The sequence below is a fragment of the Dendronephthya gigantea genome, unplaced genomic scaffold (genome assembly GCF_004324835.1).
Source record: "Dendronephthya gigantea isolate DGI-Jeju-01 unplaced genomic scaffold, DenGig_1.0 000038F, whole genome shotgun sequence".
Lineage (NCBI taxonomy): Eukaryota > Metazoa > Cnidaria > Anthozoa > Malacalcyonacea > Nephtheidae > Dendronephthya > Dendronephthya gigantea.
The window spans coordinates 1,275,809-1,296,206 of record NW_021163048.1 but is presented as its reverse complement, the minus strand read 5'-3'; the positions used below and the strand labels follow the sequence as shown (position 1 = coordinate 1,296,206).

At 38.4% G+C, this 20,398-nt stretch overlaps 4 protein-coding genes across 6 annotated transcripts; 1 reads left to right on the top strand and 3 right to left on the bottom strand.

Annotated features, from left to right (window-relative positions):
• Positions 1-59: 59 nt before the first annotated feature.
• LOC114526414 lies at positions 60-2,189 on the bottom strand. Its single transcript, XM_028548013.1, has 2 exons — positions 2,050-2,189; positions 60-1,768 (listed from the first exon to the last, which is right to left on the bottom strand). The coding sequence occupies exon 2, from the start codon at positions 1,627-1,629 to the stop codon at positions 118-120; it is 1,512 nt and encodes a 503-aa protein (XP_028403814.1). The 5' UTR covers positions 1,630-1,768; positions 2,050-2,189; the 3' UTR covers positions 60-117.
• A 3,157-nt stretch (positions 2,190-5,346) lies between these two features.
• LOC114526260 (proteasome assembly chaperone 3-like) lies at positions 5,347-6,517 on the bottom strand. Of its 2 annotated transcripts, none has more exons than XM_028547801.1 (4): positions 6,416-6,517; positions 6,137-6,238; positions 5,984-6,067; positions 5,347-5,520 (listed from the first exon to the last, which is right to left on the bottom strand). In XM_028547801.1, the coding sequence occupies exons 1-4, from the start codon at positions 6,455-6,457 to the stop codon at positions 5,452-5,454; spliced, it is 297 nt and encodes a 98-aa protein (XP_028403602.1). In that variant the 5' UTR covers positions 6,458-6,517; the 3' UTR covers positions 5,347-5,451. The 2 variants fall into 2 exon arrangements, with proteins under 2 accessions (XP_028403602.1, XP_028403601.1); XM_028547800.1 differs by having other exon boundaries at positions 5,434-5,766; positions 6,416-6,489.
• Positions 6,495-12,397, top strand: LOC114526259 (DNA methyltransferase 1-associated protein 1-like). Its single transcript, XM_028547799.1, has 18 exons — positions 6,495-6,672; positions 7,015-7,100; positions 7,427-7,622; positions 7,893-7,931; positions 8,295-8,365; positions 8,761-8,818; positions 8,892-8,951; positions 9,095-9,208; positions 9,534-9,658; positions 9,913-9,997; positions 10,295-10,360; positions 10,593-10,665; positions 10,792-10,843; positions 10,985-11,056; positions 11,223-11,269; positions 11,657-11,685; positions 11,914-11,988; positions 12,227-12,397. The coding sequence occupies exons 1-18, from the start codon at positions 6,589-6,591 to the stop codon at positions 12,287-12,289; spliced, it is 1,395 nt and encodes a 464-aa protein (XP_028403600.1). The 5' UTR covers positions 6,495-6,588; the 3' UTR covers positions 12,290-12,397.
• A 104-nt stretch (positions 12,398-12,501) lies between these two features.
• LOC114526258 (ATP-dependent RNA helicase DDX4-like) lies at positions 12,502-20,370 on the bottom strand. Of its 2 annotated transcripts, XM_028547798.1 has the most exons (14): positions 20,115-20,370; positions 19,249-19,339; positions 18,890-18,978; positions 18,504-18,631; positions 17,541-18,391; positions 16,376-17,468; positions 16,164-16,275; positions 15,879-16,086; positions 15,282-15,575; positions 14,447-14,756; positions 14,232-14,331; positions 13,819-14,089; positions 13,614-13,718; positions 12,502-13,320 (listed from the first exon to the last, which is right to left on the bottom strand). In XM_028547798.1, exons 1-14 carry the CDS (start codon positions 20,147-20,149, stop codon positions 13,189-13,191), a joined length of 3,819 nt encoding a protein of 1,272 aa, XP_028403599.1. In that variant the 5' UTR covers positions 20,150-20,370; the 3' UTR covers positions 12,502-13,188. The 2 variants fall into 2 exon arrangements, with proteins under 2 accessions (XP_028403599.1, XP_028403598.1); XM_028547797.1 differs by having other exon boundaries at positions 16,376-18,391.
• Positions 20,371-20,398: the final 28 nt, after the last annotated feature.

The following is a 20,398-nucleotide window of genomic DNA, read 5'->3' as shown; positions in this document are numbered from 1 at the left end:
TTATATCCAGCGTGTTACTGATCGGATTGGTGTAGTATTAATAATCAATGTTTTACAAAAAAACTATGAGATAACAATCATTTTTGCATTTTTTGTTCGAATGTTCGTGTCGGACTATTATTCTATGAATGTGTCAAGGTCATCAGGTTTTCCTTGTGACCATATCGTTGTCAGCCAACAGCAGCATGAACCAAGAGAAGTGCACGCAAAAAGAATGCTTTTTGTAAAGAAGAAAATCAACCTCACAACTTGTGAAAGGAAAGCAACAATCACAAGAGCAACGCAAATTAGTGGGAGAAAACAGACGAGAAAGTTTTGACACCACGTAAAAACTTCCATAACACGTGACATTGGGCCTGCCGGAAGGACACCTTCCGAAAGATAAGCCATGAAAGGAAGGTTTAACAATGCCATAAGCACGAGGCAGAATAGCGATATACCTTCGGCACGGTTATCTGAAACACTCTTATAAGGACGGACATAAATATGTAGTAAAATATTCATGATACATAGAAGTAATAGCGCCAGAGAGCTTAAGAACGGATCTTTGACTAAAACAGCAACGATAACAAGAACAACCATTCGACCAATCAGGACGCTTTCCCAGTAAATCGCGCCAGCGCTGACGTGATCTGGAACACGGTATGGACCAATGAGAATCAAGGAGACTGCATTGCGCCCATCTGTATCCGGCATGATTCTCTCACGGAGACGACGTTGATTTAAAAACCAGTATGAGAGATAGGGCAGAGGGAAAATAAACGCAAGAAGAAGATGAGTTACGGAAATATGTCTTCCGTACAGTTTTTTAGCACCAAAGAACAAGACAAAGACGAATGGGAGAAAATAGATAAAAACCAAAGTCAATATCAGGTTTTGCCACCAGGTGTAACACTCTATGTTACAATTCACAAACAAGCAATTGACACCGTCAACAGTAACACAATGCAGTAGAGTCAGGCTTTTCCGAGCGAGCACATTATAGCCAAGAAGCACGCTTTTAAGAAAGGCTGATAAGTAGACGGCAATTTTAGGTGGGCGTAGGGGAAGAAATAAGGAGGCAACTTTGTGTAGCAGAAAAATAAACGGAATTGCGAAGAGAACGGAAACCACACCAAGTGCACGAAAAAGAAGTTTAGACACTGGGTTCAAACCTGGAAAGGGACAAGCAAACCCATCTCGATTTAGGCGAGGATCAAAATTAAACAAACCCACCGTGAATTGGGTAAAATGGTTATTCCAGACGAAATTTTTAGAACTCTGCACGGTCAGGATATCAACGGATTGGTAGTAAAAGAAGACAATGTGTTCCAAGCCTGATATTGAGGTGGATTCAGGTTCAACGTCCGTGGGTATTGCTGACCGAAACCAGGTTATATAGCGGTACATAATGCCAAATATATCAGGTTGGATTAGGAGGTAGAGGGTGAAACCTAACACAAAGACCCCCGCTACAGGCCAAAACCAATAGTCCTTGCATTTTTCTGGTTTTCGGCATGATGGTGTGAATAGGGTTTCCGTAAGCCCGGTCATGCACGCACCACAGAGTCTGCCGTATCGGCCATGGTAGCATGTATTATAAGGAACACACCCTTTTTTTTTCCCTGCGATCTGGCAACAGTAACCCATTGGACATCGAGAAAACTTTATTACAGCCGGATCGCTGTGAATTTTGTAACCCCAAAAATTTGGTAATGCTTCAAGGTCTTTTGTACACCTTGCTCCATAAGGACATGGTAAGCATTCCAAGACTTGGCTTCCGTTAACTCTAGATGATGAAGAACAGACATAGGGTAAGATCGCAATAAGGCCCAACAATTAATCAATAATAAAAAAGATGGCCGTATTTCTGGACCTTCGCTTGCAAGATGAATTTAATTTCGAATGGAATTATACACACTTTAAATTCAAGCCAGGAACAGTTGATGGAAAAATTCCTGACTTGAATTTGAAGTGTGTTTCACTCGAATTCCACTCGAAATTAAGACCCTTCCAACCCCTAGAATTTACCTACAACGAGTAAGGTGCCAAAAATCATTATTAAGATACCTACTTATATATTCCACGGTCAACACTATAGCTATCCATCCTGCAAAGATAACATTCAAAACTCTCTTCAGATTCACTAATTGTGCGACGTCTGATCCTATACCCCCGAGGGCATTTAATAGATGTACCTTCACTGAGCACAAAATCTTTGGTGTGTGCTATCTCTAGCACTATGACTTTCTCTTGAGAGGGGGACCACCGGTAATCTAAAACAGAATTCACCAAGACAACTCTATCAAATGCATCGCTTGATAGAGCAAGACTGCCATGGAAGGTCTTGTTCGATACTGTTCTCACTATACTCGGTTGGATTATTCGCGTGTTTTCAACAAATGCTGTGCCTTTCGCCGTGAATCGTACGCTGCCGGTAGCCTGGGTATAGGCAGTATAGCCACCGAAATTACTGTCCAATGTGCAATTCTGAAGAACGATTGTTGAACCAGAGAAGTATATAGCGCCTGACGTTGATCCGGCATTGTTTTGGAACGTTGAGTCAGAGATGTTGACTCTAAAATCACCAGCAAAGTAAATTCCCCCAGTTCCATCTGTAGCTATGTTACCCACAAATACACACCTTTTTACGTGTAGGTAAAAGGGAGGGCTAACCCCCAGGCTAACATAAGGTCCTGAGTGTACTTCTAAAGCAGCGCTACTGGAGCCATGAGATCCTATGTTATAACGAAACTTGCAGTCCTCAAGAAACAAACCAGGATCACGGTCTTCCCCATGCTCAAAAGGCGTACCCCTTTCTGATTTGAAGCCACGTCCTTTTTTAGTGGATTCGTTAGCAATTCTTAAAAATGCGCTAAATTCAGCATCAACAACTTCAGTCCTCGTATTCGAAGTTCCTGAAGTTCTTGTCCAGTTTGGGTCTCGGTATCGGAGCCCCTTAGCCTCTAAACCCTGGTCTACAGCTCTCGTCTCCAAAAGGTCTGTCAGATTCACAGGTAAGTTAACATTTGTTTTAGAGAATGCACCTTTTACTCCCATGGTTCCAGTTGATTTTCTATTTCGAATCATTGGACAGTCACGGCTACTTCCCCGTTCGACTCCGTGGTCGTCATTACTCTTCTCATAGTAATACATAACGCAAATTTGCGCACCGCAATGCGACCCGACATATGCAGACGAGGAGTTACTGAGCAGAAAATAAGAGCTTTTAAACGTTATTCTGCTGCTCTTAGATGTCGAGATATAGACTGCCCCACCCTGGTTGCGGGAGAAGGTGCAGTTTCTAATAGATGCAGCCATATATTCAGATACCATCGCTACCAAAGGGCCTTTGTTTTCGTTGAAGTTTGATACGAACGAAGTATTTTCGAAAAGAATGTTCGGTGTTCCGGCGGTAGACCCTGCGTCTATCACAACAGCACTACCTCTGTTCCTATTTCCTACAATGTTTGTATCAGAAATGATCATTTTACTTCTACAGAGTGACGCTCTAACAATCCCGCCATAGTTGTGAAGAATGTTCATATTTTCGAGTAAGAACGATGCGGTCGAATCCTCATTTAAACTCGATGATCCGTGTTCGTATTCATCAAGCCATTCCTGTTGTGATCTTTTCACTTGTGAATAGAGCCTATTCAATATGTTATCAGTCGGGTCCACGTTCACGTTTTGGTGCTTTTCTGGCGGATCGCGGCATCCGTAAAAGTAAACCAGCGATGGATCTTGTCTCAAAATATGCTGGGAGTTTGAGAAGGTCAAATTCCAAACTTCAGAACTTACAAACTTGAAATTCACATATCCTTGAATTGAGATGACATTAATTGCCTTTTCCAAACGATTGTTGATGATTGTAATGTTCCTTATTTCCGTGTAAACCGAAATATTTTGTTGGTTAGCTACATGTAAGGTGCCAGCTGTGTTTTGGTCAAGGATATTCGTGCTGCTGATACTAATTCGAAGGTTCTCTTGCGGTTTAATTATTGAGACATTAATTAGGTATAAATCTGCGTTTTGAAGAAAGGAAACAAATGAGCAATGATTTATGGTCAACGAAACATCGCACATTCTTAAAAAGGTGTCACGAAATGTCAAGCCATGAAATTCGAGCGCAGTAGAATTTCCTTTAAAATATAGATCCTTCCCCGAGCAGTTTATAATTGCTGATCCACTCCAAGAAATGAAACTTAAGTTGCCCGTAATTACTCGCGATGTACACGTATTGTAGGGTATTTCCTCTGTGTTCGTGGCGTCCAACATGATTACGTCATTTCCCGTCGTTATGTTAATGACGTAACTCAAGGTTCGACATGGCGAGGATGAGTTGCGACATGAGTTCATGCCATCGTGACCACGCGCCTTGGAAACGTACAGGACATTCTTGCCGTGGGTAGCTGATGAGGGAAACAATCAATTGAAATGAGATTTTTTGTATACTTTCACGGTCACTTGTCCCAAAAAACCCAAAACTATTCAAATCATCCATAACAATGTTAAACATAACACATAGTTAGAGTTCGAATGCCTAAGCACCAACACAGATCAGTGGGTACCCAGGTGGCCTGCGAGTGCCTTTAGGTTAATTAATACTGATGAGACTTTCGGTATCTCTTCAATCTTCGCTTACCATACCAGAAGTAACTTTGGGAAAAATATTTTTGCCCATTTCCGAATAATTCACTAGTTTGAGTAAGTGATAACGCTGATTTAGCGTTATTATACCACGCTGATTTAGCGTTATTATACCCCGTTGTATTCTGAAGACGCGGGGGATCTATCGGGGGATGCTATCATATAAAAATGGAACTTTACACTTCGTACAAACGCATATAGAGATAAATATTTATGACACTATGACTAATTCACTTCATAGGTCGAAAGAACGAAGTGTCGCCTTAAATTTCAACAAAAATCGGTCGTGTAAACCATAGTGTAATATGTAAACTTAAGTAATACTAACAAAACTTTAAAATTTAGCGGCGCAAATCAGTTCAATGAAAACGTACCTTCAACGAGTAAATGATATTCAAGAACCAGTATGATTTCAGAAACAAACAGCCTTAAAACACAAGCTGTGTATTTCATTTTGAAATAAAACGATTATATACAAGGATTTGGAGAATACTTGATCGCACATTATAATTCGCAAGAAATCTAGCGTCGGAAGTATGGGCTTCCGCGAACTTGCCTGTAGTCATCATATCCGGTGTCACATAATCCCCCCCCCTCCGCGAAAATTGCTAAATTGCGCGAAAAAAGGCAACGAGGTTGGAGAAAATGCTCCCTGTGGAAATCCCCCCCATCCCAAATAAAAGGACCAGTCAATCATTTTAAAGAGAAACAGATTTATCAAATGGAGAATTTCATGGGCATGCACAAAATGCACAATGAGAATATATTGCTATTAGGCCTGTTGAAATATTATTATTTTCAAGACTTTTCTTCTTTTGCTATTCAACACAAAGCTTGTGCAATACTCTTCTCCAGTTTTCCACTTTTCCAGTATAAATGATGTCTTTTAAGCTTGACATTGAAAGCATAATGTTCCAGAAAAGAGATTGTATTAGGTATTTGGTAATCCAGATCTTACTTAGTCCATCATGATGATTTTATTTACAAGAAGATATCACTTTCTCCGATATATTGAACAACTTGTTTTAAGGTTTCTGGTGTTTGATCTTTAAATGCAATACCCAACAAAATAGGTCTTATCATTCCACGCCCAAAGAGTGAACTTCCAATCTGCTTTGCATACACATAGGTTAGGGGCTTTATAAATAGATAATTTTATTATTAAATGTACTTTATCCAGGTATTTAAAATATTTGCTTTTTTAGGATACATATACATACTGTTGTGTAATATATGAATTTGAAATATAAGCCTTTTATGCTTTCAGACTCTAGATTTTTCAAAAATATTTAAATACTATTGATAAGTAATTTGTTGGTACCTATGGGATTATGGCACCAATGTTAATACAAACCTCATCTTTTCCTAACAAAACTTTAATATCAATATTTTCGGTATCCCCATTGTTAATCATGTGAGATTCTTTACCAATCTGTACCTACATACAATTGAAAATGATTTACCAATCATCTTACTATATTTCTTTTCATCCCAAACTTTCACTTACCAATGTTCCCATTTTACCATACTGTGTAATAAGAACTAAGTATTTGTCCCCGAAATCTGAGCAAACAATCTCCGTTGAAATATCATTGATTTTACACGATACCTAAAGAATATCAAAACTTCATTGTTTCTTTTTTGTTGGTAAGAATATTTGCAGGAGGTGCACGTGCTTTATAGGTTCTTTGCATATATACGACTGCTTATGTAAAGCAAAAATTGAATGCAACAGGCAAGTAAAACTGTTGCAGGTAAGAATTTTAAGCAAAACAAAGTGACAAACCTGTTTTGTTGAAATCAGTGGCTTTTTAAAATCGTCCGCCATATTTCCCCTAGTGCCATTCTTCTTGCGCTGTCTTCAACATGGCGACTTATTATGTATATTTGTGAGATCACTTGTTTAGTTGTTTTTTGTATAAAACTGAGTTTCATTTTGGTGTTGAGTACTTAGGAAATATGAGTGACGTTAAAGATATCTTGGAAATTGAACAGGCGTCTACAGGAACACCAACTAAAGAGACTATTGTTGCTGGAAATAAGGTGAAGTGAATGTCATATATTTCAGAGTACATTCAGAGAATTCAGAGTGTTTTGAAAATATTGTACTTGACTATATCGATGAACTAAATTTGTAAATAAGCCTGTAAGGGTGTGCAAGTTGTGTTTATAGTATATTCCTAACAATCCATCTTGCCCATTTCTGGCACAAGGGAAGTGGATCACAGGATCAGGCGACTTCAGATCTGTGCCTTCATTGGCATTGTTTGACACCTCTTCTTAAGGCATTATTGATTTAACATCCAGACAAACCTCTTGTTCATAGTGTAGTAATATTTGATTGGAAAATACGTCATCCCGTAATCATTAAAAATCTGTTTTTAGAAAAAGCCAAAGAGACATGTTGAAGCTTATCGAAGACCGGAAGGGATGCATAGGGAACTGTATGCATTGCTGTACAGTGATAGCAGGTATTTACTTTAGAACAGTGATTTTCCAGTATTCATCTGATCATATGGATGTGGTCCAGGAGCAATACATAACATTTTTGGTATTGCTTTGAGAGGAAAACATTTGAATTAAGTATTAGTGTAACAACAACCAGTTGCAGGTTGTTGTTAAATGTTTTGAGTTCAAAACACTAAAAAAATTTCTAACAGGGGTTCACATTTGGCAATTGACAGTTCTCTTTTTAGTGTTTGTTAGTCGGTATCCAAGAACATTACCAATGTAAATTGAATGTTCTGCTACAATAATATGTATGAATTCCCTATGATTCTTTCAATGACAAATGTAGAGGTCCAGCAGCACTGGCGCCAAGTGATACTGGACAAGGCTATAAACAAGTGAAGGCAAAACTTGGCAGAAAAAATGTACGTGCATGGAAATGGATGCCATTTACCAACCCAGCTCGTACAGATGGTGCAGTATTCCATCATTGGAGAAGATTAGCAGATGAAGGCAAAGACTATCCATTTGCTAAATTTAATAAGGTTATTACTACATACATGCACTATATATGCTTTTGAGGTCTATACACCTAATTAAGTTGTCTTGCAAGATAGAAGGATGGAAGTTGACTCTGTCAACTGCATGTAAGAATTTCTGCTTTATGACACAGCATTAAAATTAATTACTATTGGATATCATTACAAAAGAATGATATACATGGATAGATAGACAGGATACACATAATAGCTACTGTAGGTATGTACAGATGTTTAGATTTATATCAGCGTAACTATTGGGTTTGTTTTGTTTAGAAAGTGAATGTGATAGAATACACTGATGAGGAATACAAGGTAATTGGGTTTTAGGGCTGCTTTCCACTTACGCATTTTTCATATGCACATACACACAAGTTAAAATCTGTCATATTCGAAAAAGCTAAGCGAATAAATATAATTTTTTTTTTTTTTCGCATATTTTAATATGCATTTGTTGACCCATGTTTAGAAGCATGTTTTTAATGTGTGTAGCTGCATATGAAAAACACGTAAGTAGAAAGCGGCGCTTAGTCCTATTTCTACATGGTTATCACATGAAGCATTTCAGAAGGTGGGTTAATGTGAATTAAGATAAGAAAAAGGTAGCTAAGAATTTTACTGTCAATACAGATTTTTATATGGTTTCATTGGCTGTATATGTACTTTTTTCTATTGAAGATGTACCTTGTTGATTCATCTCAGTCTGGATGGAGTAAAGAAGAAACAGATTATTTATTTGAAATGTGCCGGTACATTGGATATTTTTCAATTTCATTTAAATGCGTATGAAAATGTGTATAAACATATGCATGCATGAGAGTTTACAAACAGATTTCTGATTCTTTTTAAATTTCCGACTCATTAAAGCGAGAATTTCCCTAATTTTGTATTTTGTTTTTGATTTCCTCAATATCAATTAATTTTGGCATATTGAACAAGGTGCGCTGTGACAGCACTACAATATGTCATGTAATTATAAACATTTTATGTTACCCTTACAAAACCCAGGTAATCCTGTAAAAATTAGTTTAGATCGTCCGGATACGCCATAAATTATACTTTCAACTTCCTGCAGGATAATATAGAACTCCCTCATACCATGGTAGCCACTATGATTTCTCTAAACGCAAATTTCCCATTTCAGACGATTTGATTTGAGATTCTTCATAATACATGACAGATATGATAAAGAAAAATATAAGGTAAAAATATATGGGTGATATGGGGAAATTATGTATACTTCGTGTTTGTATGTTTAATTTTTTTTAATCATAGGAAAGAAGCATTGAAGATCTGAAAGATCGATATTATGATTCTGTCACCAGAATTTTAAAGGTAGCTACATCAATCTAGCATTTTAGAAATTGCTAATAACATTTAGGATTGAAGTTGATTGTACTTGTGGCGACTGCATATATATATGCTTTTTCAAGCTGTAAATGTGGACATGGTCGGTGTACTGTCATTTTCTGTTATAGGGTCGTGCTCCGCCGGGAGTTGAGCCCGAAAACCTGCCGATACCGTACGACGCCGAACATGAACGAACTCGCAAGAAACAGCTCTTGAAATTATTTAACAGAACGCCTGAGCAGGTACGGTACTGTATGGTATGCACTACACTATCCATTGGGCTACACCATACGTGAGTATTCAGTTGATGTATAGGCTTTTTCACACTGTATTCTAAGAAATTAACTTCCATAAGAACAAAAGTAATACCAGTGAGCGAGTACCTTAGCTCTACTTTTTAGACAGTAACTCAATCCAACTACAAATTGATTACAGCACAGTTAAGAATACATGTACCTTTCTCTACACACCATACCTGTACACTGCACTATTTACTACGCAATATTTGTCATTTTTGTAATCACCAACATACGTGTATTATAAGTGGATTGCTTTATGCTCCTCAAGATTCAAGAAGAGGAGTATCTTTTAGCTGAACTAAAGAAGATTGAAATACGTAAAAAAGAGAGAGAAAGAAGGCAGCAAGATTTGCAGAAACTCATCACAGCAGCTGAGAGTACGACGGAGTCAAGGTAAGTATCCTCACACAATAAGAGTGTGAGCATGATCTTAGAGCATACGATTGAAGTTTCGATGTTCAAACGAGCCAATATCTGCCGACGTACGAAAATTATCTGTGGATGGGATCAAGCAGAAACGTTTCAATGAATATTCTCAACTAATCGGCTTAACAGGAAACTATCCTGTCCGAAGCATTTAGGTTGATTTTGCTGTTAGAGGCATGTTGTGGTTGGTTCTCAATTAATTTCAATTCATTTTGTATAAGAAACCAAGAGAAAAGTCGGCCGAGTAACCAGACTAAGAAGAAACAAACAAAGAAGAAGGAAGCAGTGGTTGAAAAACCCGCTAAGGTATTTTGTGAAATATGTCAATTGAGAGTATGTGAATTAGCAGGATTAGATAGCTCTCTAGCTATGGTACTGCACTGCAATATTTCGGTAGCTATAATAGATTAAACTGGGAGGAATTCACATTCTCTTTTTATGTAATAATGTACAATCTGATGCCGTAATTTTCACGCCGTGCATGTTGCCTTACAGGAATATATAAGACAATGTACTCAATGTATGATTATACTCTCGGTTAGATCAGCCGCGAGAAACTGCCCGCCATCCCTGCTTCTGCACTTACATTAAGTATTCTTTCAGATCGAGGGAACTGGAATCAAGTTTCCGGAAAACAAAGCTGCTGGAGTTTCTCTTCGTAGTTCCCGTGTAAGTAGCACAATGTAGAGATAAAACAATAGGGCCACCCAGTCTTACTGTGCAACCCGAGGCTGTATATTTAATCAATTACTTGCTGCCGTTACTTAGCAGCATGTTTTGATTGGCTGGAAAATGCAATTGACTGGCTGTGAATATGATAATGCCATGCGTAATAACTGATGGTTTATTAGGGATATAGTTTATATTACGTATGGACCGTTATTTTATTTATACGTTTTAGCTCAAAATGCCAAACTCGGTGGGTACAAAGAAGTCAAAGGCGGTCGAAATGTTATTGGATGAACTCAGAGTTGGTGAGAGAAACTTTCCTAATGTTTTCTATACTTTACGACGATATTTTGCGAAGAAATGACCCCCACATTAACCCAGAAAAAATCACCAGATATCATGTTAAAATCAGCTCAATTTCTATCGAGTAGAACTGGTACCGATGCCAACGGAAGAAATCTGCAGGAAATTCAACGAGTTAAGGTAAACTTATCAGTTTATGAATCATCTCTATATGAAGTCTAGGAAATTGTAACCTATAGTATATTAAATTGCAAAACAAACATGTGAATGTGGAGATTTTAAAGCTAAAGTTCTTTTTAAGAATATTTTTGCTTGTTTTAGAACTGACATCATTCTCCTTTATGAACTAAAGCAAGCGTCCACGAATTGCGAATTTGAATTACAATCTTTAAGGTAAGGTCTGCATTTACTAACTGCACAATTAAGTCGTGTATTTAGATAGAATTGGTCTATACACCTCGCCATTTTTGCTGTACTTTGAAACACTACATAGTGCGACTGTCTGTAGTATAACATTATATACAGCAATGTTTGAACAGCATAATTGTTGTGTTTTCAGGCACAGATATGAGGCACTCGTGCCTGGAAAAGATATAATAGAAACAGGTACACACATTTAAAGCCTGGTTTCCATATGACGCCGACCTGTCGCCGACTCATTGTCTGTAATCATCCATGGAGAAAATGATTTCAGAAAGACAAAAGATTTCACTCATCAATAATCACCGACAATAATACTTTACCGACGTCGGCGTCATATGGAAACCAGGCTTAAACAATAAATATCACGACCACTCTTATCCACTTATATAATACATGTCAGCGCTCTCAACAGAGTCAAATAAATATAGAGCTATATAACAGCACTTCAGAGGTTTAGAGCCAGCAAGGAGTCTTATACTGTACCAGAAATCTCAACCTTAAGAATTTGTACCTCAATAAAGCAACTATAGACTCCAGTCAAGGTACACTTTATACTTTCTTTTTTTTTAGTTCCATCTTCTATTGCGGCATTGAGTGGCGTAAGTAGATTTTAAATTCCTCTATTTCTTGAAATGAATAGCGAAAAAGTTCTCTACAGTTTGCAATCACATTATAAAAATATACCTAAAAGCTGATCATGAGTATATAGTTTGGCTGAATGCATTGTAGTCTGTAGACAACAAACGTCATAGATTATTCTGCACGGCCTCTGATTTCGTACTAAATATATTTCACTAACATTTCTACAAAATTTTAAATATATCTAGATAACTCCGTCAACAACAGGCAGTGCAACACCCTTGATCGACAACGTAATAGCTCCTTTAGCAGCCGCTAATGCGGTAGGTTTCACTTATATACCTGGATGCATTTTCTTACATTTTCATTTTTTTACATTAGTGAATTGTAAACTTTTGGTGAGGTCATGCGAGTAACGGGAATTCGCCATATTTATCTCTGTTTCCATGCCACAACAATTTAGTTACTTCACGACAACCTGGCTGCAGTCAGATATAATGACTTCAATAACTGCACTAGTTGTTCACGTATTGATGATATCAAATAATTTTGTTTTCGCAGAGAAAACGCCGAAGTGTACCTCAATTTATGGACCAAAATCCACTGAAGAAAAAGAAAACCTAAAATATGCTTAAGACTGTATTTTTGCTACAGGATTCGGTACAATACAGAACAATGATCTTGGGATGCTAAAAACCGCGAATAGCGGGAATTCATTATAAGATTCACTATTATAAAGCAATCATGACTGAGATTTTCAGTTGACGCTAGGTTTTTGACTATAGCGCAGTTCTGACGCGGACCGCGCAGTGATAAGTAAACCAATCACATCAAACTTAAATGTTTCATCACACATTCGCAAGCATAACGTTTGCTGTTGTATTACATTATATTTCATTTATAATATACTTGGAACACGGTAGACGTGTATCTTTGATGTAACTGATTAACCACTTAAAATAAAGTTAGGAGTTTTCTACAACCTCCCCCTGATGAATACAACACAATACCATGAAGCAGCACATCTTCGCACTATTTTTTTTCACTTTTCCCGACCATTTGAATATTTGTAGACATCCAAATGTCCTTAACATTTGCAAGCAGTATATACGATACAATGCAAGTAACCTGAACTACATACACTCAATGTTTGCCAAGTGCTTATACACTACAATATAAATCGTACAGTGGCGATAATTGGGGGCGGGGGGTGAACATTCATATATCCAGTTCAGCCCGACGGATTTCTATTGTAAATGTAATAGCTTACAATAGAAATCCTTCGGGCAGAACTGAATGTATGAATATTCAACCCCCCCCCCCAAATTATCGTTCTAGCTACGCCCCTGAAATCGTATGTAACTTTAAGACAGATAAGTAGAATATTTTACCCAACAAACACATCAGCATTTGCTACTCAACTTACCAACAAACAAAACCAAAATATATTGTATTTGCGGATACTCGCTTCATCTACGAAGTCCTGGAGTATCCAAACACGTTTCCGTAATGCTGGAACATATTCATGCCCATTCCTCCTCATCCTCTTCATTTTGTCGTGAATTGGAGGACGAATTTACAAAGGAGACATTAGTTGTGCGACGAGGTTCTGAGTTTCCACCAACACCTCCACCACTGGCATATCGCCGGTCAAACTATACCAAAAAAGACCAAGTATAATAAGTTTTTGACGCTTCATTATTAGCATGCTTTGGGTATGTTTCCGCCTAATCATTTGTCTTCATGAAACACTGAAGCCCCTAGTTGAAACTTCATCACCACCAGGATCATGTAAACAGCCACTGCCAAGAGAATTGGCAGAGCTGAACCTAAGTAATTGTCTATACGCATATGATGCAACATTGATGTGAATAACTGCACAAATAACAATCTTCTACAAATTCACCGTTTTTGTGATGTTGGCCATTGACCTCCGTAATACACGCACCTGTCTTGTATCGCGAGAAGCGAATTTCCCTCCAGCGGGTCCGTAGTTTGTTCCTAATGCCCGCTCTGCAACTTCTTCAAGCCAATTTGGTATGTCTTGCAAGGCCTGAAATTTTAGCAAATCATTAAATTGTTCTGCAGCATGTAATCGCTTCAAGTACTGTACACACATCCTAATGCGTAAAAAAGCGTTTTTATCAGCTCACATCAGATAAAACTTTGACTAAACTTCTTGCTAACTTGTCATCCTTTCCACGCTCAAAGAATGCCGAAGCCCTGCCTTGATTTCCAATCCTACCAGTTCTGCCAATACGATGTACATACTCTTCGATCTGTTGCGGCAAGTCATAGTTGATGACGTGTTTTACATTTGGTATGTCCAAACCACGTGCAGCAACCGATGTTGCAATGAGAACAGGCGCACGTCCACCACGGAAATCGCAAAGGGCTGCCTCACGTTCTTGCTGGGTACGGTCCCTATCATGAAAAGAACAGTCAACCAAATGACACATCAATAATACAATTAACACAGGTTCATCGTAACCTGGCCTTGATTTCACTTGTCTCGACTCCCTCAAAGGCAGACTCAAACGGCCAGGGGCGTACGTTTTATACTCACCCGCTAATACTAGTTGCTGGATATTGATTCTGAGATAACCAATTGGCAAGAAAATCAGCATTTCTTTTTCTTTCAACAAAAACAAGAGTTTTCTCCGTCCCTAAAATATATGAGTATTATTTCATCAAAAACTGCAAAGCACGTGGAAATAAATGCTAAATAAGTGCTAAGTGCAGCCTCTAGAATTAACGCTTGTATCTTAAAATCTACTAAACCTGATTGTCCAAGGATTTCCATTAAAACAGATCTCTTCTGATTTCCCTGCACGTCGAGAATTTCCTGTTTGATATCGAGGTTACTACCACCGACACTTCCGACAGCCAGAAACAGGTAATCATTCAGAAACTCTCGGGCCAGTTGTTGGATTTGATCTGGAAATGTGGCACTGAACATCAAAGTTTGCCGTTGGGTCTTTTCTGGCATGCCAAACTGAGTTACAATCTTTCTCATGTCATTTTCAAATCCCATGTCAAGCATACGGTCCGCTTCATCCAGGATGAGATAACGAACATTTCTGAAGCTTACCTTGAGAAAATTAATATGTTCACGTGGCGTTGGACCGGAGAAGACACCATTAGAAAAAAATATGAAATTTTGACTTGTGTAAGACTATAGTGTTTATAGTGTGAATGTGTTATAAAAATTATATCAATATCTCATTTGGGAGTGCCGAGAAAGGCGTTAGACGGTTAGTTATGCTTTTGCATTCCTTTACTGGGGCTATATACGGTTTATAACACATCTAAACAATCTGGAGTACCAAGGCGCCGGCTAGTCATGTTTTTCATACCCTTTCCGGAGTTGTCTTGTTTTTGTATAGCTTTACTGGGCTATATATGTACAGATTGCGACAGATATTGACAATTTGGAGTGCGAAAAGGCAGCGGTTGCCTTCAAAAAATTCTCGATTGCTGGACATCAGTTTTACTTCATCCAGGTACTACTGTACATTGATATCGATGGTTATAAATATGACCAGCATGTATGTACGTTCAATTTCAGATTGCTTTTACTCAAACTATTAAAGTTACTAGGAGAAGAACAACTCACTTTATTTCGTCCAGCGAAGTCGATTAAACGACCAGGTGTTCCAATAAGAATATGACAACCACGTTCCAGCTTCGACAATTGATGTGCCACACTCACACCACCGTAACACACAACAGGACGTAGATATGTACCATTGGAGAACTTCAGAGCCTCAGTGAATATTTGAGAAGCCAGTTCGCGTGTAGGAGCCACACACAATGCAGCAGGACTCGGCGCATCCCCACCGCCCAGATAGCCGGCTTCTGCTAAGCGATTGTTCACCATGCCCGCCATCACTGGTAACAGGAATGCCACCTACATAATAGAAATTCAAACTTGATTACCGACATATTCTCCTTTGAAGCACAGATACAATATATTGTAATTTGATCCAAAGAGCTTCAAAATGAATTAAAAGTAAAAAGGTTAGTGCATAGAGACTCGAAAATATGCCAATTTGTTAGGTTTCGAGTCACGTCGAAAGAAAATAAAAAATTTAAGACTCACCCCTACTTATATCACTGATTACAAAGTTCGACTTCATGCTGGACTTCAGTTCTACTTCATGAAACCCATGCACAAATATACATGAACGCAATGCATTCAATGCTATCTCACCGTTTTTCCGGAACCAGTTTGGGCACAGGCCATAACATCGCGTCCGCTTAGAATAATGGGCATGCCATGTTTCTGCACTGGAGTGGGTTTAGTGAACTCCGCTTTCGCGAGATTGGATTTCAAAGTGTCAGGTAATAATAACTCATCAAATGTTTGTATTGCTGCTGGTGGACTGTTGCCTGTGACCTCCACGGGAATGTTATCGAACCTAGCAACAAAGAATATTGCCTATTGACTCCAATAATGTCTGAATGCGGCCTGCCTATTTTTGACCACATTACCTACCTATCAAAATTGATTCCTTTGGGGACAGCAGATTTGAATAACATGTCCACGTCATCTGGTAGTGGTGGAGGAACATAATCTACCCTCATCGCTGGCCTGGGACAAGTACTACCTGTTAGATGAGATCAAATGTTGTTACCAACACACAGCGGATCAGCGGAACGTGTTTACGCGAGTCGTTAGGATATATCTTCCTACAAATTAAAGCTTACCTTGATCACTATTATTGGGACATTCTCTCGCAAAGTGACCTTGCTCTCCACACCTGTGACAGCCGTCACTCCCACTGTTGGCAGACTTATTAGGACACTCCCGGGAAAAATGTCCGGGTTCCCCACAATTGTGACAGGTACCGCCACCCCCACCGCCAGAGCTCTGAGGACATTCCCTGGCAAAATGCCCGCTCTCGCCACAGCGATGACATTCACCGCCATGGGTTTTCTTGGTTGGGCACTCACGAGAGAAATGACCAGGTTGACCACAATTGTGACAATTACCGCTGGTGCCACCGCCCGTTGAATTATTCGGACATTCACGAGCGAAGTGACCAACCTCTCCACATTTATGGCATGTCTTTCCACCAGAGTCATTCTGGGATCTTGGTAAACGACTGGAAACCTGAAATTGATTTTGATCGAATGACTGTTTTAGTGAATCGTTCGCAGTTGATTGCGCCCCAAACATTTGATCAAAAGACCGTTTCTGATCCGGCGTTTCGCTTTTGTTAGACACTTGATTATCACCAAACGTCTGCTGGTTGTGGAATATCTGTTGTTGACCATACATCTGGCTAGTGTGGTCACCAGTTGACGTTTCAGGCTGGGATTGATCGGTGACTTGACTCCCGAAATTTTGATTTTGACCGTATGTATGAGTATCATGATTTTCAGCATAGCTCTGATTCTGATTGTAGCCCTGGTTCTCCCCATATGTCTGATTTTCCCCACCGGCTGGAGTCTGGAACTGACTTTGACCATGCGCTTCATTCTGATCGTAAGTCTGACTTTGACCATATGCATTTTGGTCATACGCCTGGTTTTCACCATAATTTTGATTCTGACCATATGTTGGATCTTGACCATAGCTTTGATGTTGACCATCACTTTGATTTTGATCAAAGCTCTGATGTTGATTATATTGCTGCGTTTGATCATACGTTTGGTTCTCATCATATGGTTGACTCTGATTATATTCCTGATTTTGATTATATGCTTGATTCTCGTGATAGTTAGCAGCATTTTCATCATATGTCTGGTTCGGATATGCTTGCTGATTTTGATCGTAAGCCTGATTCTGGTCGTATGCCTGATTCTGATCGTATGCCTGATTTTGATCGTAAGCCTGATTTTGATTGTATGCCTGATTCTGGTTGTATGCCTGATTCTGATCGTATGCCTGATTCTGATCGTATGCCTGATTTTGATCATAAACCTGATTTTGATCATAAGCCTGATTCTCATCGTATCCCTGATTCTGGTCGTATGCCTGATTCTGATCGTATGCCTGATTCTGGTCGTAAGCCTGATTCTGATCGTATGGCTGATTCTGATCGTATGCCTGATTCTGATCATATCCCTGATTCTGATCGTAACCATATGTTTGATTTTGACCATATGCCTGATTCCCATCATAGTTCTGATTCTGATCATAAGCCTGACTTTGATCCACTGGACCATTTTGACCTGTGTTCTCATTTTGATCATGATCAGTGGGTTGAATTCCATCAGAAGGTTGTGTGACTTGCATTGAACTAAAACCATTTACCATGGCTTTCATGTCCGACTGGTACGACGTCTGATCATTAGGAAGTGTGGATTGTGGAGGATAAGGCTGTGTCCCTTGTTGATTATTAAAATTTCCTTGTGGTGAATCATCTTGGAAGTTACCTTGGTAATTTGATTGCTGGTAATTGTTCTGGTTAGCTGAAAAATTATCATGCATGCCCCCAGGGGAAGAATTAAACATGCCCTCAGGTTGCCCATTCATGACTGACCCAGGTTGACTTGGAGCATCATCGTCATAATGAATTCCTCTACCAATACCTTGTGGGCCATTTGGTTGTGGTGGCAAGCTACGCTGTTTAATGCCTCTCATTGCATCAGAATTCACACTTTTTGAGAATGGTGAATCATTGCTGCCTGAGGAGAAGGGAGAACCACTTTTTGTGTTTCCAGATGGGAATGGTGCATCATTTGTTTTGTTACCAGAGAATGGTGAATTTCCCTTTCCTGCAATAATTGAAAATATTCTAACTATTACATGCCAAAAACACCATCAAATTGCACCAACTCCAGCTTGAAATTGATAACACAAATGTACTAATTTAAGGCAAAAACATACCATACTGAGCCCTCGTTTCTTTGAATGATTTTGTATAATCCACTCTGAGAGTCTGTCCACTTATACGAGTTTCATTGAACATGGAAATGCCCTTTTCTGCCTCTTCCTCATTAGCATAGGTTATAAACCTATAAGATAAAATAAAAATTGCAAAGATTTCACTCATTTCACACAACGATGTGAAATAAACAAAAGGCCATACACATGTAGAACAACATTTTTCTCTGATAGGATTCTACAACCTTTATTTCTGTAATATCTTAACAAAATGTAATTCATTGTATACATAGGTAATTGATTAATAAAAAACAATATGCATAACACATAAGAACAAATATAAAATAAAAGAATATTGAATAAGCAAATAATGCATTTCATGTACTTACCCAACCTTGGAATTCCTACCTTCTCTGGGAGGAAGGCATTTTGAATGGATCACATCACCTGCTTGATTGAACATCTCCTTTAATTGATCCTTAATTCAAAGCAAGCAAGTTAACAGAACTGGTGCATACAAATTCAATATACTGGATGAGCAGCTCTTCAATCAGATCTAAATCAGCTGAGTAAGTCATCTGACATGAATTTTAACAATCACTAGAAGACAGGATACAGGCCAATAAAATTTTTGAACCCCCATTGACATTGCTGCAACTTACAGCTAATGAGGACACAAAAGTATTCTTAATGTCTTTGCAATATGCAATAAACTATCCCTTCGAATAACAATGTTTTTCAAAAATACCTCATTTATGTCAACTGGAATGTTGGTAACATACAAAGGAAATCGATCTCCATTATTGCCATCGCCTTTAGTTTGCGACACAGCTTGACCTCTAAGGACATACATTGTAAGATTTTAAAGGACTTCCAAAATTACTTAGCAATTTTTCATGCAAGTTCACACAGGGGATTCTGCTGCAATTTTAGGTGAGATATTCCTCTCTTGAAAAATGTGTGTTAGTTTAATGAATTAATTACAGCTCACTATACTGATTATGAGGAAGGAAAAGCTGAAAATTTAATTCACTGAATCCTCAAATGAATGCTCAAACTGAATGCTCAAAACACATGTTCATTAATATGAAAGTACTTATTATATTATATAGCATAAACACAGGTTTTGTTTGATATATATGTCTTAGCTTTGAGAGCCCCCCTTTAAAAAGACCCCCTAATGAATTAAAAAAAGAAAAATCAAAGAGATGAAATTACATAAATACAACAGAACATAATACAAAGCTATTATTTGACGGTCCCCTACTAATACTGACAAAACTTACAATCACCTACACTTGAGAATGCGGACTGGTGCCTTTACTACAAGTGTCTTTATTAATTACACTTTACTAAACTCTGAGTTTAGTAAATATGCCGCATGATTTCGACGAACTGTGTAAACACGTGGTTTTTTTCACGTTTTTCACATTACGATTTTAAATATCAAATGCCAATAAAAAACATATAATTACTGCAACACAACTGTATATTTTATCTGTTAAGTTTGCAAAACGTACAACAAATATAATCCAAAGCATTAACATACGATATTTATATCCCTTGTTTTTTTTAACGGAGTGGAATTAAAGGCGATGTTTATTCTGTCCTCACCTAGCGTTTTGCGTTAAACCATGTGGCCAGCTCATGTTGTCCACTGCAGAGCTGGTAGACTGTTTAATTTCCGTGTACCACCACTAGTATCTCCCAAAACAATAATCAAGATGTTTGCTGCACTATATGTGGCCGAATCGACGACTTGAAAGCAAGATCAAATGCGATGCTTTTCTTCCAGGAGAAGAAAATGTAACACGCTGTAAAATGTAACAGAATACCTAACAGTGCATCACATTCTGACATCACATGGTCATAGCAAATGCAGGAAGAACTTGAAATGT